Source organism: Hibiscus syriacus, unplaced genomic scaffold (genome assembly GCF_006381635.1).
Source record: "Hibiscus syriacus cultivar Baekdansim isolate YM2019G1 unplaced genomic scaffold, ASM638163v2 tig00110386_pilon, whole genome shotgun sequence".
In the NCBI taxonomy this organism is placed as follows: Eukaryota; Viridiplantae; Streptophyta; class Magnoliopsida; order Malvales; family Malvaceae; genus Hibiscus; species Hibiscus syriacus.
Window position 1 is genome coordinate 31,652 of NW_024062716.1, and position 20,934 is coordinate 52,585.

Below are 20,934 nucleotides of genomic sequence, written 5' to 3' on the forward strand. Positions count from 1 at the left end.
CATCGGCCTTTTGGGTCAGGTAGGTCGTATACCTAAAAATTATTTTTTAAAAGAGTTTTAAAGAAAACATCAATTAAAAAATGAACTGATCTGCGTTTATAACCAAAAATTCATTCTTTTTAATAATAAAAATGGATTCGTGGTCGGTTACGTTTAGGAAGGATTAGCACCCCTACAACGCCCAAAATTGGTACTTTTTAATTATAAATTGTCTCTATTATTAAAATATTAAAAATTTAAATATATTTAATTTATAATTCTATTATTTCAAAATTATAAAAAATATTTAAAAATATCGGAAAAGGACTTCTAGGTGCCTTAAGACAGCTCTTTTCTTTGATATTGATAAATTTAAAATTAAATAATATTTTTTATGATTTTTAATTTTTAAATATCAGAATAGGACATCCAGTTGTATTAAGACTATCCTTTTCTTCGATAATAAATATTAAAAAATTTATTATATTTATTATATATATTTATGACTACATAATAAAAATATTTAAATATATAAACAAGTAAAATTAAAACAATTAAAATAACTAAAACGATATATTTTAAAACAGTAAAATAAATAAAGATATTTAAAATAAATGACTAAATTATAGTAAATTGAAATTAAAAACCTAATTCATAATTAATCGAAATTATAGGGATTAAACATGATATTTTCTTATTTAATAATTTAGTGACTAAAATAAACTTATCTAAAATTTGAATATAAGATTAAAATAAATTAAAAATATAAACTAGGGATTAAAATATTATTTATTAAAATTAAGGGATTAAATCTGTTATTTATCCTAAATATATTATTTTAATATAAAGGACTAAAATAAATAAAATTAAAATTTCAAGATCAAATTAAAAGTATTATGAATTCAATTTAATGACTAAAATGTAAAGTTTATAAGTTCGGAGGACAGCGAACGGGGTTTAACTATTATCTAATTACGCGCATAGTCCTTCCCGAAACGACGTCGTTTGGGAAGGCCTATATAAGGTCCAAAACCGGCTGGCCCGAAGGGCCAGCTTCATTTCTTTATTTTCCATCTCTCTCTCTTCTCTAAGAGAGAGAATTTTTCTCTCGCTTCTCTCTAAAACAAAGAGAAGCCAGCCGGCCGGCCACCGTCAGTCGGTGTTCTTCTGCCGCCGGCCACCGTCAAGTCCGCCGCCGGCCACCACATCCGGTGGCCGGAATATTTTTTTTTTACATTGAAATGTAGATCAGACCGTCCTAATGACGGTTCCGATAATCTTTTCTTTTAAACGGCTCCCGATCGGAGCAAATCTAAAAAATATACCTTCGGTTTGTCGAAGGTTTTGGTGAGATCCGGTGGTCGGCTTCCTCGGTAAGTTTTTCTTCTTCCTTTTTCTTTCTTTTCTGTTTTTTTTTTCTGCGTTGTTGTTGAGATCGTTGGTAGATTTTTTTATTTTGTTCTCTGTATTTCTCTTCTCTCCGTTTCTGTCTTTTTTCTTTTTTTTTTCTTTTGCAGGTTCGGGTGGTGGCTTTTATAGCCACCATCGGTGTGGCCATCCGACCGGTCCGAAGAGGGGGTTTTGGTGAGTCACCGGACTACCAGTGGTGACTCACCCCTTAGCCATGGCGTGGACGGCTGGCGTTGGAGCTTCTGGAGCCTTCGTTTGGGACGTGGCAGCGGCGGAGGCGGCTGGAGCAGCAGCGGCGGCCGTGTGGCCCTAGGGTATCATACCCTAGGGTTTCCATCTGGAGGTTCTTGGACCGTTGGATCATACCAGATCCAACGGTCAGTCTGAGGCGGCTGGCTAGAGGCGGCTGAGCATGGGATTAGGGTTAGGAAACCCTAATTGAAACCCTAAATGTTTTGGGTTTCAGTTTGGTTTGGGTTTAAGGCTGGTTGATTGGGCTTTGTAATTTAATATTATTTATATATGTATTTAATATATATTTAATAATAATAATAATAATGATAATAATAATAATAATAATAATGATAATAATAATAATAATAATAATAATAATAATGATAATGATAATAATAATAATAATGATAATAATAATAATAATAATAATAATAATAATATGGGTAAAAAATTAGTATCTTCACCTTTTGTGATTCTTATTGGGCAACTTGTTCAATATCAAGGAAGTCTGGAACAGGATATTGTATAAAACTTGGCAATTCCCTGATTTCGTGAAAGTCAAAAAAGCATAACACAGTAGCTCGTTCTTCAGCTGAAGCTGAGTATAGAAGTATGGCTATGACTACAGCAGAATTAGTTTGGCTAAGTAGACTGCTAAGCGAGCTAGGTGTGAAACAGGATCAACCAGCCAAATTGTTTTGTGATAATAAACTGCTTTGCAGATTGCTTCTAATCCGATCTTCCATGAGAGAACAAAACACATTGAAATTGACTGTCATTTTGTTAGAGACAAGATTCAAGAAGGGTTCATCCCTGCTGAACACATTTCCTCAAAGGAGTAGCCTGCAGATATCCTGACAAAGGCACTCGGAACACAACAACATGAGTATTTGACAACCAAGTTGGGGGTTTCAAATGTTTTTTACCCACCAACTTGAGGGGGAGTGTTAAGATAGCAAATAATCAGTTAGTTTGTTAGAAGTTGGTTAGTAGGCTGTTAGAGAATTAGTTAGGAGCAGTTATTTTTAACTCTTGTATTATTGCTTGTAAAATGTACTATATATTGCAGTTCAATATAGTAATAATAATACGAGGCATTATTTTAACAATTAACTCTAAAAGATATAATGCAAACATATAAAACTAATACTAAACTCACCCTGGGAAAAGCTAAAAGCAATTAAATTAACCTAAAAAGTACTAGTAAACAGATTCCCATTAATTATCGCTTTTAGTTTCTACAATTGAATATAATTTTTCGCTTTTAATTTTAATTAATTCTCGCCTTTGATTTATACGATAAACAGAAAATAGGGACACGATAGAAAAAATAGAATTTAAAAAAAATACGAGTGCAATAACTAAAAGCAAATGAACAAAAAGATGGAGAATCCAATAAAAAGGGAACTAATCAATTTGAGCTCCATTAAACTGATAATAGAAATGTTGGTAACAGATGGGCGTTGAGAGTTAGGATAAAGAAAGAAAAAGGAATGTATTTCCTTTTTTAAGATAATTAAGAAGAGGAGCAGATGAGAAAAGAAAGCAAGGGGAGGGAAGATATCGCAGAGAGCAACGCAACGCAACAGGGAGAAAGACGAAGCAGCAGGGGCCAGGGGTGCTGCGATTAGCATATATCACCTTCATTTTATTTTGGGTAAAGTACAGAGGATAGTACCTCGACTATAGATTATTTCTTTCTTGAGTCTTTCAATTATTAAGATTTATAAAATAGTCCTATGATTGTAGGGTACTACTATATTGATTGTTGAGTCCCTTAATATTACAAAATGGTTATCCAACTATTCATATGTTCCAAAATTGTCATTTTTCATTAAAACTTTAACGGTCATCTAAGCTAGACATTAACCTGCTGATTGATTTACAAGGGAAGAGTTGAACTATTTAATGAATAATATACCTAAAAAAGTAATGGAAACTAGAACAAACAATCTATTATAGGGTGTTCACTTCTCGAAATTTATCGAGTTAACCGATAAATCAAATTAATTCGATTAAAATGCTCGGCCACCGAATTAGTTCAGTCAGAAAACGGTTAATTTGTTTTCAATATTTTATTAACGATTAATTCGATTTAAAATAGGTTAATTAACTGAATTAACTAAAAATATAATATATTATATATATTAAATACATATTTTAAGCTAAACCCTTTAATAATTAAGATCCAACTATTTTTAACCACTGTAGACCTATTAAATTGTTAAGACCTAATTAAATTTTAACCCAAATAAATATATCTTTATTAAACTCAAATTAATCTAAATAAAAAATTGTAAAAAATTCATTTAATTTGGTCATCGGCCGAGTTAATCAAATTTTTTTCAGTTCGATTAATGATTTAAAAAATGTTAAATTCAATAAACGGTTAAAGAATTTTTTATATTAATTCGATTAATAAAAATTATCTAACCGACTATTGAACACCCCTAATATGTGAGAGCCATGAAATCTAGATTGGATTTATCATCTTTATTATTGATCATTGGATTTATTAAATATGTATGAATTATTTTTATTTCAAAATTAAGTTTATATTGAATATGAGATAGGAAAAGATGAACCAAAAAGCTCATCTTCTTCCCCAAGGCTTCAAAACGGTGACAAGCTATAGAGGTAAGGGTTTCTCAACTGTTTTTTTTCATTTCCCTCTAATCTAGTTGGATTTGAGGTCATTAAAAAATGGCTTAATATAAAAATATGTGTCCACGTATTTAAACTATTTTTCAATCAATCCAAGTGTCTAACGTTACAAACGTTACCATTTTAAATGTCACTTGATGGTAATTTAGAAAAAAATTAAATAAAAACCTTAAAAATATAATTTCTTTTAAAAAATCTAATTTCTTTAAAATTACAAAAAAAATCCCTAAAAATGTCAAAAATCATCTCAGATCCCTAACTCTAATCCTAGTTTTTGCACGAACTAAGCGACCTTGGTGGTAAAGGAATTGCTGTTATTCCTTGAGGTCCTATGTTTGAGCACCATGAATGTCAAGGGTGTGAACGTTCAATTTCAAATGGTTGAGAGTTATCTTTGAACAAATACTATCTTGTACTTACCTTAAATTAATAAAAAGAAAAAAGAAAAACCCTAGTTTCTACATTGTTGCCGGCGCCGCTTCTTTTTTGATCGACATCGTCCTTACCGTCACTCGTGTCATCGGATCTCGTGGGGTAGCACAAATGTCATGATTTTCCATTTTGTTTGTCGACTTTAAATCGCAATTGGGGTTCATTGTTGGTTGTTCATCGGGTGGGTGGTCGTCGGGTGGAGGCACGGTCGGGGTAGGTTCAGTTGACGGAATCATTGAAGGCAAAGGGCAGTGGCCGACGTGGATATATGGATTGAAATTAAGGTTTTCAAAGTTATGAGGTCTTTTTTAAGATTTCTTAAAATTTGGGGTTTCTTAATTTTTATAATTTTAAGTTTTTTATTTTAAACAAAATTTTCAAAATTATATAAATACGACATGTGTCACTCAACAAAGTTTTTTAACAGCCATCACGGTTGGGACACCTAAAATGATAATGTTTAACGTTATGCACCTGGATTGACCGAAAAATAATTTAAGCACCTAAATAAGAAAATTTATATAGTTTAGTCACTTATTTTTATACTAAGCCTTATAAAATAAAAAAAATGTTTCCCATTGAATTTCCTTTAAAATAAGTATAATATTAAGTTTTTTTAGAAAGCGAGGTTAAAACCCTAGAAAACTAACATAAGTTTTAGAATGAGAGAATAGGGTTTAATGGACAAAAGAATGAATGTTGGAGTTAATGCTTGTAGAGAGGTTCACCAAACTCCATTATTCCATGTTGAAATCATTTATTGTGCATAACTGATACATATACGAGTATGGTTGTGATGCATAGTTATTGACAAATTTATGTGTATATTGTTCTCTAGCTCCAAAAGAGACTTTGAAGGTCAAAATTAATTGTGCAAGAAGAAGGTTAGGAAGCTCTCTCAAAGTTATTTTGGTAGTTGATAAGCTAGGTTAAGGTGAATGCACTTAAATTATTGTCTTGCATGAATTGTGGAGAGGAAGGCTTGTGATGAGTCTTCCCGTGTGTATAGAGTTTGCCATTGTGTCAAAATATGATATTCATGTCTTGTGATATATGCCTTTTGGTAAGCTATGTTAAAGTTTTGAGGTGTTACAAATATGTTCAAATATAGTATAATATCAATTTTTTTTTGTCGAAACATACAAAGGCATACCTCCTCAATTCATATATATGCTAGTCATTTTCTTGATTTCGAGCTAAAATTGTAATTAAAGCATACATAATTAAATATCAAAACAATATATATATATTCGATATCATCTACACTCACTTAATCTCGGCTTATGATATACCTCAGATTAACGAATTACTCAAATATCTTAGTTTTCCCTTTGCCTAGGAGATTTTCATCAAATCTTCTTAAAGTAAAAAAAAAAAAAGCGAAAAAAAAACATACCATTAAAGACAAATTAAAACATCAAAAGCCAATATCAAAGTTTAGAAGAAAATAAAACATGCATGAATCTCTTAAAAGAATTTACCAAGCAGGGACGGAACTATATGTGGTCCCAGGGGCTACTGTCCCTTAATTTTTTTTATTAAAAATATATAAGAATAAATACATATTCAGACTTTCAAATTTTGATTTTGTCCTCCCTATTTTTTATTGTTCATTATGTTTTGTCCCTCTTAAATTACTAGAATCTTGGTTCCGTCCCTGTTATCTAAGGATGGTAGGTGTCAAAAGATAGCTAGATACTTATGGATTAAAGAAGTAGACTTGAATTCACACTGTTAAGGGAAATTGGAGAATTTTGAAGTTTTTCTCACTTGTTATTCATTGTATCATCAATAAGAATTAAAATAATTTTGGTGAAGATGAAGAACAAAACCACGTATCTCCAATCAATGGAAATGGTGTTTTTCATTAAACGTCTAATTTACTAATATTATAAAATGATTTTCAAAATTATCGAAATCTGAAATATTCATCAATTTACTAATTTCTACATTATAACCGCTTGACATCTAGCCATTGTTTTTCCATCGTTTCTCACTATAATAGGTTTTTGGAATAAATGCTATGCAATTCCTCTTCTTTTACTTCCTTTACGATTTAGTCTAAACTTTCAATTTTAATCTTGATAAAACCAGTGGCAAATCTAGAAATATTTTTTATGGTGGGCATATGCATATTATTAACATATTTTCTTTGTATGGAGTGGACACAAATAAAATTATAGGGTGAACATTTTCAATAAAATAAACTACTAACATAAAAAAAAATTCAATTTTCATGATGGACATGTGCTCTCCTTGAGCAAAGCCTCCATCCGCCGCGGGATCGAACCATCATTTAATCTAACAAACTCAACCGATTTAGATACATTTCTCAATAGTTCAAATGAATATTTTAATTCTCTAAAAGATTTTCGGAAAAAAAAATCTAATATAGGAAAAGATGTTACACCCAGTCAGCCACAGGGTGTCATTTTAGGAATTAATAAAAAATAGTGTCAATTTGATAATTAATTATTTTAATGGTGATACTTTGGTAAAATTGCGTATGTATCCTTCTTGTTTCTATTCCATCTGGCCACTTCGTCCATACTACTTACATACTTCCATTTTTCCATCCTATCAAACACTTTAAAATTGACTAGCCTATGGAATGTGGTATATAAGTTGATTTGTAAGGTAAATTATAAATTTCATCATTAAACTTTAACCTCATTCCTATTTTGGTTACTAAAATTTAAAATATTTCAATTTAATCACCAAATTTTTGAATTGCTTATGTTTTAGTCATTTTACCATTAAATCATAAAAAGCGTGATAACATGACTTATTTTATTAACATTTTGCTATGACATGACTTATTTTATTAATTTTTTGCTATGACATGTAGGATTTACAATAAAAAATGAAAACCCTAATATCAATCACTAAACCCTAATCCATAAACCATATATAATTATCAAACCCTAAACCATCACCTTCATCCTCGTAGATCTCACCCTCACCCTAATCGATCGCCCCCTTATCAGTCATATTGTTCCTTTCAACCTCACCATTTTCCTCGTCGACTCAAGATAATGAGGTAATCGGAGAGAACAATATATCTTCTTTTTTACTTGTTACTTTTCTTCACATGTAATTTGTTTCACCAAATAAATCATCATCGAATTTGGTGACGACTTCAACGTTGCATCGGGTTTTTGTTCGGTTTTTAGACACTCAATGTCAGAGAAATCATATGTGGTTGCAGATACGACGACCGTTTCAAATAATGGAGAAGTTAAGATGGTTGCCACCTCCAATGGATGGATCCCTTTGTTTTTTCTTTACCTTGTTTGGTGTTTTGATAGAGGATGCAATGATGCCAATGATGTTGTGATGAAAGTTAGTCTCGATTGGCAATGGTGGTCACAACTTTCAAGCAAAGTTAGCATCTCTAAGAGCTTTTTGGTTCACAAGAGTAATAAGACATTTCACAACCTCAATTCAACCTCTTTTGAGTTTGATTTTCCTCACTCACGAGAGCTTGAAGCATTTTTCCCCACTAAATTAGGTTTAGTTACTGATTATCCAAACGTGTAACAATTTATGAGTTGAATTTTGCATGCACTCCTGATTATCTGAACTTCAGAAATAATAAAAGAATTCTCATCATACCCTGGTACCTTCAGCTGAGATATATGACAAGTTATTTAAGAAAAAATCACGGTTCTACACAAATCATGCTAAAAAGGTAAGGGGGATTTTTCTATAGAAAGAAGGAAAGATAAAGATGAATGATTTACATAACAGGTTCTCCTTTTTGCCAAATCTGTCCATTCTGACCCGAACTTGGATGTTACATTTTGGTGAATATAGTAGCCAAAATTATCACCGAGGCAACAAACAAGACAATCATGAACTCTCCTTGTTCAGCAAACGAAATCGAAAAGATAAAAGTAAAAAAGAATTCATCAAGTGCAAAGAATTCATCAGTAAAATCACAGGTTTAAATTGGTGTGGTAATATGTACAACGCCAAATGCCTAACTTCTATGGTCCCATTCATGTTTCTTGTTGTTCATTAGAATATTGGATGGATGGTACAAGAATATTTCAAGTTCTAATAACAGGACCCTTGTACAGCCCTCTCCAAATCACAAAGTTGTCGGGGGGCTGAAACTCTTCTAACCAAGTCACTTCCGAGAACTCATCTCCATTCATTTCAATGCCCCCTTCATTTTAAATAAGCAAGTCAATAAGAAAATAGCAAGTATTGTTTCTCTTCATGACACAACATTATTATAACTACAACCTACCATCAACGGCTAGGCTCAAAATTATATTTCTTACCAGGTAAATCCCTTCTTGGGGATCTCCGGAAGTAAGTGCAGTGTCTTCCATTCTCCGAAGAGTATGGTGGAGATAAAATATAAAAAATGGCACAGGAAGTCCTCGCCCTGAAACAGTGAATGTTGCCTCCACTTGTGGGATAAAGTACTGTGGTTGCACAAGGAGCTGTCATCTCAGTATCCTTAACAAGCTTTGCAGCTCTTGCTACAAACCACCAAGAATAACCAAACCAAGTCAAAGATTCAAGAAATATAAAATAACTCCCTTATACCCATGGAAGGCTGAAGAGAAAACACATCATTCAAAATCAAAGATGCATCAACACTTTGTATTATCAATATTATTGCATTTGTAGAACAAGCAACTACTTTAGTTGGTGATAGATAGGTAGGTTCAGTTGCCATTGGCCACCAATAATTACTCCTGTTAGTCAGAAAAAGATCCAACCCAGATTTAATAAATTAATTAATTAAAAAAGTAAAAGCAGCATTCACTGGGCAACCACCTTACCACACCTCTGAAATGTCAGATTACACCATAAAACCCCTAAATGGAATAGCAACTTTCTTCATTAGCAAGTTTGTCGACTTCCCTACACTCTGTGAGCACCAAGTTGAAGTCAAACAAATTTACCCCAAGAAATTATTTGATCCTAAATTTATAACTAAAACAGCTCTGTGTATCCCTGTTTCTAATTTTTAATCGGGGGCCAAGACTTGGATGGTATCAAATTCCATTTAAAAATTCTAATTATAAACCCAAGCTGAACTCAATTAAAATCTCATCAAAGGTCAAAAGATATCCTTTGGTTGCCTTCTATAATCATTCATTTGGTCTGGTTTGCTTTCAAACAATATCTTGCATTCTTTATTTATATATAGAAATTCCATTTGAATATAACTGTGCACATCCAAGATAAGTTCAGCAGCCTCCAAATATTTCACCAAATCAGTTAAGAAGATATATCACAAGCACTCTCAATAAGCTGGAAGTAACTACATCTGAACAAAGATGTGGAATTGAACAGGCCTCTCATTTCCTTAGATTCTAGGAAAAAGGCTCTTTACAATACATCTACCCTATTTAAAGAGTCATTAGCTATAAGAAGGAGACAGCCACCAATTAGCACATTCAGTATTACCTATGTCTTCTTCCTCCTATTCCAACCAACTTTTCGATCAAGTAAATTTCAATCTCATAATATTTTCTCTGTTATTTTTAAACAAACAAACCACCAGTACATAACTAAATTAAATGCAGGCTATACAAAACTGTATATCACAAAGCAAATGTAGATCTAAAGGGCCCATTTCTCTCTCAAATTTTAAATGAACACTAATCCTATAATATAATTGGAAGAACAGCAGTTACATAGGATTTCTAACATCATAAGTTTAACAGAACTCCATGTACTAATCTTCTGGAACAAATTACCAGGAAAAAAACTCCTGAAACAATGGCATTTGGGAAAGAATAATAAATTAGAAAAGGGACTCATGAGGTTTCAAGGAATATAAAGGATGTTATCATCAATGGGTCAATGGGATACAAACATATAAATTTGATAACAAATTTATACATAAGAGAATATTATTCTATGGACATCCTTAGTTTTGGTTTAGTTAACATGCATCAAAGAAACATGGATATGTTAAAACACACCTTGTAGTGGATCTTCAGCCTCTGTTGGGTCAAGCCAATCATACAACTTTGCGTATAATGAGCCATAGATAAGCCTGCTCAGCACTGTCATTCCTGGATGATTGTGCAGAGGTATGATAGAGGAAGGTGGCATACAAAAAATTCCTATATGAGGAGAAAGAGAAAATAAGAAAATGAAGGCCCGACGATAGCTTGTAATGCAACTTAAGACTTCATTTTAATAAATTCTAGGAGATTTCCAGCTAAATGCAACTCCCTCACTTTAAAACTCTAAAAAAGTGATGTCCTCAATAATAGTAAAATATCTTTAGTAATAAAGGTGATAGGTAACATAAAGTTTGTGCTTACAGAGAAGCTGCCACACTCATGCAAGTGCAGATACTTAATTGGTGGCAAAGACAGAAGGGTTCCATTCCGCTCTACAAGACTAGACCAATTACGTACCATTTGCGCCACCTGTTCCAGACCTACATCAGAAGGCTTCATTTTCTCTGAAATAAAATGACATTATATGTTAAAATGCATTGAATAAGCTATGGAACTAGATTTCATCACTTCATGTGGAAACTAAAAATTCAAGGAGTTTCATATTCCGTGGTTAAAAAAATAGCACAGTTAATCGAACAACACGAAAGTTGTAATAATCGCCTCCACCGAGAAGAGCACTTTAATGTTATGGTATATCCTGGTAATTAGTATTTAAACTTAGAATAATATAATCATTCTCAATGACATCTTAATCTGATACCATTAGTCTAACAATAGTTTACAACACTCACAAGGATTGATTTACCTCTATTATAGGAAAAAAAGATTCGCAGTTAGTGTACATAGATTATCCTCCGGCCACATAACAGAAAGGAAAAATACAGAACACTGCAACCATTGTTTTCTATTTTATATCTAGAAACACTCAAATGCTAAATAATTGTCATTGTGTATAGCAAGTAGACAACGGAAAATTTTCCACAATAATTGAGTGGACATTCAATTTGGAGAAAGCAAAACAATTTTGCGATTTTAACTTGTCATGCAGCAAGCTAAATGCTCAAAGATACAAGTCCTTCAAAGATGACTAGGAGCTAATATTTTGAAGGTTGATTTTTAATGCCTAAAGTCAACTAGCAATGATCATTTGCCATCAGATATGATAGTTGATATCATTAACTTTAATACAAGAGAAAAGGAAGATTACTTCATTGAAAGCATAATGAAGTTTTGAAATAGGTCTTGGTGGGAGGGATAACAGACTTCTCACTACTAAAATTCACTTTGTCGATAAAAGTTCATAATTTTGTAATAAAATCTCGTGAAATATGGAAACATTTTGCCCATTAAATCATGTCAGACCCTCTTCCTGTAGGACAATAATTTGAACAAGCTTAACATCCCCAAAAATGAAAGTATTTTATTGTTTTTTTCTTGGTTTTAATTATAAGCACATGGAAACTTGGTATCCTGATCAGCCAAAACGTGTGGTGCTATTTATTGGTAGATCATTGACATACTAGGAGTAGCATGAAGCAACTTAATATAGTTGATGTCATCCAAAGAAAGATCCAGCTGAATTAAATTAATTAACCTAATAGTAAATTCACACGTTTTAATTTTGATGAAAAAAATAACAACACGGTCAAATGCTTAAAAAAATAGCTTCCATAGTATTTAAAAATCACTAGTTCCAAAAACATGCTGAAAACTGAGAATTACTTTCGACATGATTATATCTCAGTTATAATAACTAATAAAGCAAAGAAGACTGAGTTCAACCATAAGCTCAACGAACAAGCAAGAACGAAGAAAGAATCAATAGTGAATACCTCTAGCATAGTACGAACTCTTTCAAGAGCTTCATCGGAAACAGGGCCATTGGGAGAGAATGACTTTCTGCAAGTATTATGAAGCCTCTGTATATAATATGGCATGTTTGTAAAGACGGTACCAACTTAACTGAAGGGACCAAAAACCTCTAAATCAGGAAGTTGGTAACGCCTTTGTGCAAATAAGTTACTGGTTGATAGTAACAACAATGATGTAATCTGGTGATAACTGAATCTGCAAAGTAAACCGACGGTAGCAGATCTGCAAGGCAATTATTTCATCATCTCTGCCTGCTAATCCCACTTACAACCACCCCATCTAACAAGGTACACATGAAAGCCAAAGTAAATCTATTTAATTCAGTTACAACAAAAACGGGGACTAATAAGCATAAAAAGCACAGCCTCCCTTACTTCAAATTTCAAGAATTTAATGCATAAATTTGCTCTTACCATTAACCCTCCCAAAAGAGAAAATGCAAGATTGCAAGCAAATACAATAAATACTAAACCCATCCTGGAAAAAGCTATGTAATTCAAATAAACTAAATTCCAATTAATTCTCACTTCTTAAATTTTCTCGGGGTTTTAGATTTACAAGAGAAGAGAAAATAATGAATCAAAATTACGATAAACATTATTGATTTGTTATAAATTGATCACTCACATTAACAATTGTTAACAAATATGAATAAAAATACAATAACTGTTTACTTGAATTACTACGGTGAAAAACCAAAAGTTTTAAACAATCATCTCTTCACCTTTAAATAAAATTTCAATCTCTAAACCTAATTTAACATATTTTCATTCATCTTTTTGGTTTAAATTTTTTTAGAAAATTCTTAAGAAAAAATCCAACTAAGGTGAAAATGGAAGATGAAAAAACCCACATTTTCTAAAGCAAACTGTGCCACATTTCAAGGTGAAAAGATACAAACTAGAATCGTTTCAGTTCAAGTTCCTTATCTATTATCAGCTTATCAGGCTTTTTACCTTGTATGTCTTCCTTGTCTCGTAGGACAATTCTAGGTTAGGGCTAGTTCAGGCTAGATGGTGTTTTGTTAACAAGGACAAGAATTTGTTGACTCGTCTCCAGAACATTAACTTATGTTTCCACTTCGTAGTCGAACAGCAAGTTAATGGAATTTCTTTTTAAATTTCTTTGGTTTCAACAGAACTGATGGAGTTTGGAGAATTAAAGCTCTTGAAGAATCTAGAGGCTGACTTGAAATAACAACTGTAGAAGACATGAACATAGATGTTCGAGGACGTCTCAATGGTTGGAAATTCATCTTCCTTAATGACCTAAAGGTACAAACCCATTCTATGCAATCCTAATTTCTTTATGTCGCATTTAGTTTACTTAGATTAGTCTTATTTTTCAGTAAAAACTCAAATTCAAAAATAATATCTAGAAATGATCAAGTTTAGGCGTGTAAACTTTCAGTGGAAGATTTAGGGAATCCCATGACGACTATTTGTTTACTGCGTAAAACATTTAGATCCGTCGTAAAGTCCCTGAGTCATATGAAGCATACAGGAAGCAACAACATCGATGGTTTCAAGGTAAAATTGTTACACAACTTTAAGTATTTGGGGTTTATGATTTCTTTACAGTATACTAAAGTACCTTTAATTCTGCAGATAGCGATATGGAAGAAAGCAAATTTAATAATGTTATTCTTTTTTGTTGAGGAAACTTATCCTTTCGTTCTACTTCTTCACATTGTTCTGCGCAATTCTTCCTCTAACCATGTTCGTACCGAAGGTCGAGCTTCCTGTTTGGGTTATTTGTTATGCACTTGTTTTTATGTCATTCCCCAATATTCTTCTTGCCCCAAAATCATTCCCTTTCATTGTTCCTTATCTACTATTCGAAAATACTATATCTGTTACCAAATTCATTGCAATAGTATCAAGACTATTCCACTTGAGTAGCTCTTATGAGTGGGTTGTGACCAAAAAGGCTGGCAGGTTATCAGAACCCGACTTATTAGCTTCTGTCGACAGGGAATCGAAGACAATGAACCAACTGTAAATCCAAAGAAGAGCTTCAGAAAGTGAGCTCGTTGAAGAAGTAGTGTGAAAATGGGTAATGTTGAGATGAGTAGAAATGAGTGATGTTGAAATGGATAGAGCATAAATGGGTTGTGTTGAAAGGGATAATGAATAAGATAGGTATGGTGATCAAGAAGATAAAAGGGCAGAAGATAAGGCTTCAAATGGTTTATAATTTATTTTAAAAATTATAATTTAAAAAATGAATAAAATTTACTACAAAAAAATTCTTCTTCGTCGTCATCTCTTTTTCATTTACATATTTCTCCATCCAAGTAGGTGGATTTGTCCCATGAAAAGATTTTAACGTGATTGAGATCAATTGAGCATAAAAAATATTTTTAATCCATATAAAACATTCAACTTGTTGTAATGTTTTTACTTATTCAATTGAGTCAAGTTGATTTGAGTTAAAATTAAATATTAATTAGATACTCAAAATTTGATATATTATGTTAACGGTTATTATTAAATTTTAATTTTAGCTACTAATTAGATACTTAAAAAGAAAAACTCATTAAAAATCATTGTAAAATATATTTTATTAATTTTATTTGTTTTACTTTTAAAGATTATTTTCTAAATTTTAATTAATTATTAAATGATGAATACTTTATTTTTCACATAATATAATTTGAATGTTATTACAATAGTGCGATAAAGAATAACAAGAAAAGGGACAAGTCCACAATACATGACACACATCGATATGTATAACTAATGATATATACTGATATGCACTACTAATATTTTAATAATTTAAAATTCATAAATGATCATTAATTTTTTAAGATAATGTTATTTTTCATTAGAGTTTTAAAAGTTACAAAATAGACATTAAATTTTGAATTTTGTTAAAAAATAGATACCAAACATTAAATGTTGTCAAGGGGGTGGCATAGCATGCTAAATTAATTAAAAAATAGCTTATTTGACCAATCAATTATAACTAAAAATTTTATTTTAATATATATATTTCAATATTTTTAATTAATAATTCCAAAAATAGAAAATTCATATTTGTTTTTAAAATATAAGATAACAATTCAGATTTTTAATTAACAATGTAACATCCTCAGACTGATATGGGTGACATGATCCGATTTGATGTGTTACATTAGAGCCACCGAAGCGACCTATACTAAAATTTCAGGGAAATTTAATTTTTTTTGTTAAACTGTTTAAAATTGTAAAACAATTTATAAATAAAAATACAAGTTCAGAAAATCATTCATATATTGAAAACATAATTAAGTAATACACATTATCAAATTAAGTTACAAACTCCAATATAAAAACATATGTGACCTACATGCCCCCAGTGAACCGTACTCCGCAAACAATGCAAGAAAGAACTTCCAAGACTGATGTCAAAAGCAGCACAATGTCATTTCCTTTAACCTATAATGGTAAGTAACAGAGTGAGCTTCGAGAAGCTTAGTAATACAGAACTACCAAATGAATGCAATAGGTCATTAGGTGTCGTAACTAGGGTTGGACATGGGTCGGGTTTGGGTTAGGTTTCGACCAACCTGACCCGACCCAAAAATTTTACATCCTTCACCTGAACCGACCCAAACTCGACCCGATTTTTGAGATAAAATTCAAACCTGATCCGACCCGACCCAAAATATAAAAATTATTTTTATTCAATAAAAACAGTGATTTAATTGAAAAAAAATAATATAGAGGGGTATTATTGAAATTATTCCTAAATATATAAGGTAAAATTATATTTTTCTGGATCGGGTCGGGTCGGGTATTTTTCACCCTAAACTCAAATTCGACCCGACCCGACCTGAACCCAATTTTTTTTTAAAAACCCAACTCGATCGGTCGGGTCGGGTAAGAACCCGTCGGGTTCGAGTCCCATGCCCATCCGTAGTCGTAATGTCCTTTTTATCTTAAAAGCATTTTTGACATTTTAAAAGAAGATTTGATTATGACTTTTTTTTTTTGAAAATATTCATTTTAAATTAATTCGATTAGATTGATTTGGAGTCGCCATTGGCCTTTAAAATAGGTAGGTCGAGTACCTTAAAAATATCTTTTAAGCGAATTTTAAAAATCATTTAAAAGACATAAAATTGGTCTTCATTTACCAAAAAATCATTTTAACGAGTTCGGGAGTCGATTACGCATGGGGAAGAAAAATACCACCGCAATGCCCAAAATTGGTACCTATTCGCTTATATATTGTTGTGGCAGTAGAAACTACAAATTCGAATATAATCCATTTATTGAACCTTAATTAATTTTTTTCGAACTATTATTTAGGAAAAATTCTTTAATTTGGGAAGAAATTACGGGATTTGCACATCGTCCAATGGGAAAACTATCTCATATATTCTTCTTTATTCAAGAGTATTCCCCCATTAATGTTATATAAAAAAGAACATAAATCGAATAAAAATTAAATATCAATGATTACATAAGATAACATACTATTTAAAGCAACATGCACTATCATTATTTAAATTAAAATAGAAAGAACAAATAAATCATTATCATTATTTTTTAGAAGAAGGCTCGATTTATTTCGAGTTCACGTTTCGTTCGAATGTTGTTTTGGATGCACTACCTATATAAAATGGTACTCTTCGCGCCCATTCTACTACTAGTATTCTCGAAAGTGAATTCGAATGTAAAGTTTAATAGATTATCATGATTTAACATTTTAGGGTGTTTTGCAAATTTAATGACACTAGTAGAAAAAATCCCTTTAATGACGCGCATTGCGCGTCATCTATGGGTGCACATGACACACATTTGCCTGTTGTTGAAGCCACCGACATGAATTTAAGATAACGCGCAACTGTGTGTCATAAATTTATGATGCGAATTTATGACACGCATTTATGACGCGCATTGTGTGTCATTGAAGCCCTTGTCATAAATGAAGATGACACACATTTGTGTGTCATAAATTTATGACATGCATGTATGACTTACATTGCGTGTCATTGAAGCCCTTGTCATAAATGAAGACGACACACATTGTGTGTCAGAGAGTATATGAACTCAGTTGCTTTCCCATAATTATCAGTATAAATAAAAGAAATTAAGCACATTTTAGTTAAACAAAATTAACATAACATAAGAAACATGATAATTGTGGGAATTTACAATGTAAAAGGGACAATCCAACCAACCGGTAGTTACAAATCAAAGAAAGCCATATGACTTCAAATTAGATCGTCATTGTTCTTAGACTCTTGGAATATAGAAATATGGTCCAATATTTTACAATAAGAACATGATGACTAAATAGAACAGAACATGGTACCATTTAGCTTGAAGGATTTTGTTACTACATCAATTCTCATGTTTCTGGGAGTGAAGAAACCTAGAATCTTTCTTATCGTCTCCTCATCCCATAACTCATAGACATAGTCTCCAAAGATAACATGTTCTGGTGGATAAACAAGCAAATTTTGCAACAAAGAAACAAAAGGAATAGTTAATGGAATGCAGCAACAAATACCAGAAATTAGAAATAAATATAGCTTCCTTGTTTTATTTATCAAAAACAACATTAAATATCCATTCTTGAGGGGAAAGTTGACGCAATAATTTAAGATATTGATAAAGATAACCAATGATGTCAAATATCTGCAAGGAAAAAGTGAAGCACCATTAACAATTGTGGCTAAAAAACACAAAATTCGCAAAGCAACTTAAAAAATATAAGCACATACAATATAGAAACAAAAATATAAAAGCAATCATAGTAGCAGTAACTACTAGGTACATTTTATTATAAAATTGAACTGCCAATTACAGAAACACAATGAGAAATATTGTTATTGTGATCATATTAATTTCAGGGTATTAAAATCTAATATCAGCATAATAGTTTTACTAGTAGTAGTTAAGCATATTGAATAAACTTGAGGGGTTAAGCATTGGAAATTGAAGCAAATGAAAAACATTATCTACATTCCACAGACTAATCAAGAATCACTTATCATTTATAAGGCATCAAAGCTGTACAAGACTGGGATGAAGATTAATGCTTACGAACCTGTGTGTTGATGCTTGCCACTTTGTGCACATTCAGAAAGCCAACCATATCTTGGTAACAGTGAGGAGTAGTGCCAACTTCTTGACTTCATCTGAAGGAAGAATCCAAAATATTAACAAGTCGGTACAAACTTGGAACCAATAAGTGAAAATGATGAGCACGAGGTAGACTGACGATAAACCTTGAATTGCTTTGACTGAAAGCAACGTGTCTTCCATGTGCTTCCATCTTTTACAGAAGGATGGTGAAAGAAAGGAAAGAGGTAAGGTTATTATGGCTACCAAATTCGAAGACTGTACCATGCTTTTGAGAGATCTAATAGTAGTTAAGCATTCCCACTCCTGCAATAGTTCATATTATGACCCTTTAAAAATGGCATGCCATCAAAGTGAGTTTCAAAACTATGACTTCTACAACTTCAATGGTCCAAAAACATCTTATATTTAAGCACTCGTAAGGAAAAGAAACATGAATTTATAATAGCTCAATAAATGTAAAAAATCTTCCACTAACCATGTTGGAATACGCACACCGTGGAGCACAAAATGATTGGATAGCGATACGACCAACACAAGAAATGCCACCATTTCTATAAGATTGCCGAAAAAGAGGAATGACCGACAAGTATACCAAATGGAAAGAAGGAAAAGAAAGGTAATGGCAAGTTAGTCAAAGACACTAAAATTAAGATTTTGGAGCTTCATACAAGATTCTTCATGCAGCTATAAGGGAGATGACATAACAAGTAATAATAAAATCAAATAATTCCGTTGGAACTGAAAGATATTAGCAAATATGCCAGCATGATCAAATAATTCCAATATCATTAATATATGAACAAGAAGGCAAACAATGATACTGTGGGAACTGAGATAAAAATGTTGCACATCGATCCTGAAGAGTGGAAAGGTCAGAAAAATCTTGGATGCTAACACAATCTATGCGCTGGCCATTGATTAAGTGCCTCTCTAGGGGCTTCCGCAAGTCAAATTCATTAGAGTACTCACGTTTTCCATCTGTACCATGTTCACATAAAGAGAGACCACCTGTACTTTGGAAAAGAAAATAGCATGAACACTGATTAAGAACAGGGCATTTTTCAAATAAGTAGCTGAAGAGTGATAGCATGGACATTGGTTAAGAACAGGGCTCTTTCAAACAAACAACAAAACGTGACAGTAGCTTGAGCATTGGTTAAGAATAATGCACTTTCAAACAAAAACTGAAAAGTGAGGAGTGTAATGGGGATAGACTACCTCTTTGGCCATCAAAAGTGAGCTGATTTTCACTATCATACTTCTTATACTGCCAAACAATTCTCAGACCTTTCTCCTGCAATTTTTTTGAATACAACATTCACAATCTGAGCATTTAAACACAAGATAATTCAAACAAACTTGAGAAACCAAAGAAAATAAGTGTCAAAGATAAAGGGACTTGATTTGGATCAGGTTCCTGGGATTTTTCATCTTTGGATATAGTAGGACTGGGCAAAGTACCCAAAAATCCCCTTGGATCTCTGGCTGGACTAGCATAGAGAAGAGGTTGACCGTGAACAAGTCCCTGAGCCATGAAATTCCTCAACAAAAGCATGTGATGTGGTGCTTCTGCATCTTCCATAACCAGACTTCCCAAATGGAACCCACTACCCAGTACCTCTGCATAACAAGTAAAAACTATCGAATAAGAGAACACATCACTCAAGTTAGTGATAAAAGAATGTTAGGCAATTATATGTATGCATTACTGTCAAGGTCGTGTATCCCACAAGATAGAAAGACCGTGCCATTAGGCCCACATAAGTCTAGGGCCTAGAGATGGGCTGCAATGGAAAGGTTTCGAGAGAAGCTACTCCTCCGAATCTTGGCCATAGCCATAGCAGTAGCAACAGTAAAAAAATAAAACGCCAAGCAATGCAATGATCTAAGACTTTCCCGGTTTACTCCAGCAAGATTGTTCAAACTTCAAACAATACCCTATTGCACACTTAGTCAAAATAAAATAAAAAACCAACAGTTATCGCTAAGAATATCAAAAGCAGCAATGAAATCATATAAAACAAAAGGCATACTTCTCATAATGACGTGATTAGAACAAAATTATTAAATTTATTTCAAATTTTAGCTCTTTCCATACCGCCTATCTTTGACAAAACTAATAAACACGAAAAAGTCTCAAGTTTTCTTTAAGAACCCATATTTTGTTTTTCGTCTCTTTACATTCAATCCTTATATCAAATAAAAGGTACGCAGTTTTTTTAGTAAACTTTACCAAACATGAAAAATGTTCCAAAGGTGTATCTGTTGAGTTAATCGATCGACAGAATCGACCAAGAGGGGGTGAATTGGCAATTAAAATT

At 32.3% G+C, this 20,934-nt stretch overlaps 1 protein-coding gene and 1 pseudogene across 1 annotated transcript; both read right to left on the reverse strand.

Moving 5' to 3' along the window:
- Window positions 1-8,648: 8,648 nt before the first annotated feature.
- On the reverse strand, window positions 8,649-12,943 carry LOC120122318 (plant cysteine oxidase 5-like). Its single transcript, XM_039141467.1, has 5 exons — window positions 12,491-12,943; window positions 11,015-11,159; window positions 10,671-10,814; window positions 9,009-9,212; window positions 8,649-8,890 (listed from the first exon to the last, which is right to left on the reverse strand). Exons 1-5 carry the CDS (start codon window positions 12,593-12,595, stop codon window positions 8,772-8,774), a joined length of 717 nt encoding a protein of 238 aa, XP_038997398.1. The 5' UTR covers window positions 12,596-12,943; the 3' UTR covers window positions 8,649-8,771.
- A 5,124-nt stretch (window positions 12,944-18,067) lies between these two features.
- On the reverse strand, window positions 18,068-20,478 carry LOC120122328 (annotated as a pseudogene).
- Between the last annotated feature and the right edge of the window lie 456 nt (window positions 20,479-20,934).

Coding starts and splice junctions, on each gene's coding strand:
- LOC120122318 (XM_039141467.1), bottom strand. CDS start 12,595: ATGCCATATTATATACAGAGGCTTCATAATACTTGCAGAAAGTCATTC. Junction 11,160..12,490: donor GAGTTCGTACTATGCTAGAG/GTATTCACTATT, acceptor TTTATTTCAGAG/AAAATGAAGCCTTCTGATGT. Junction 9,213..10,670: donor GGCTGAAGATCCACTACAAG/GTGTGTTTTAAC, acceptor GGTGGTTTGTAG/CAAGAGCTGCAAAGCTTGTT.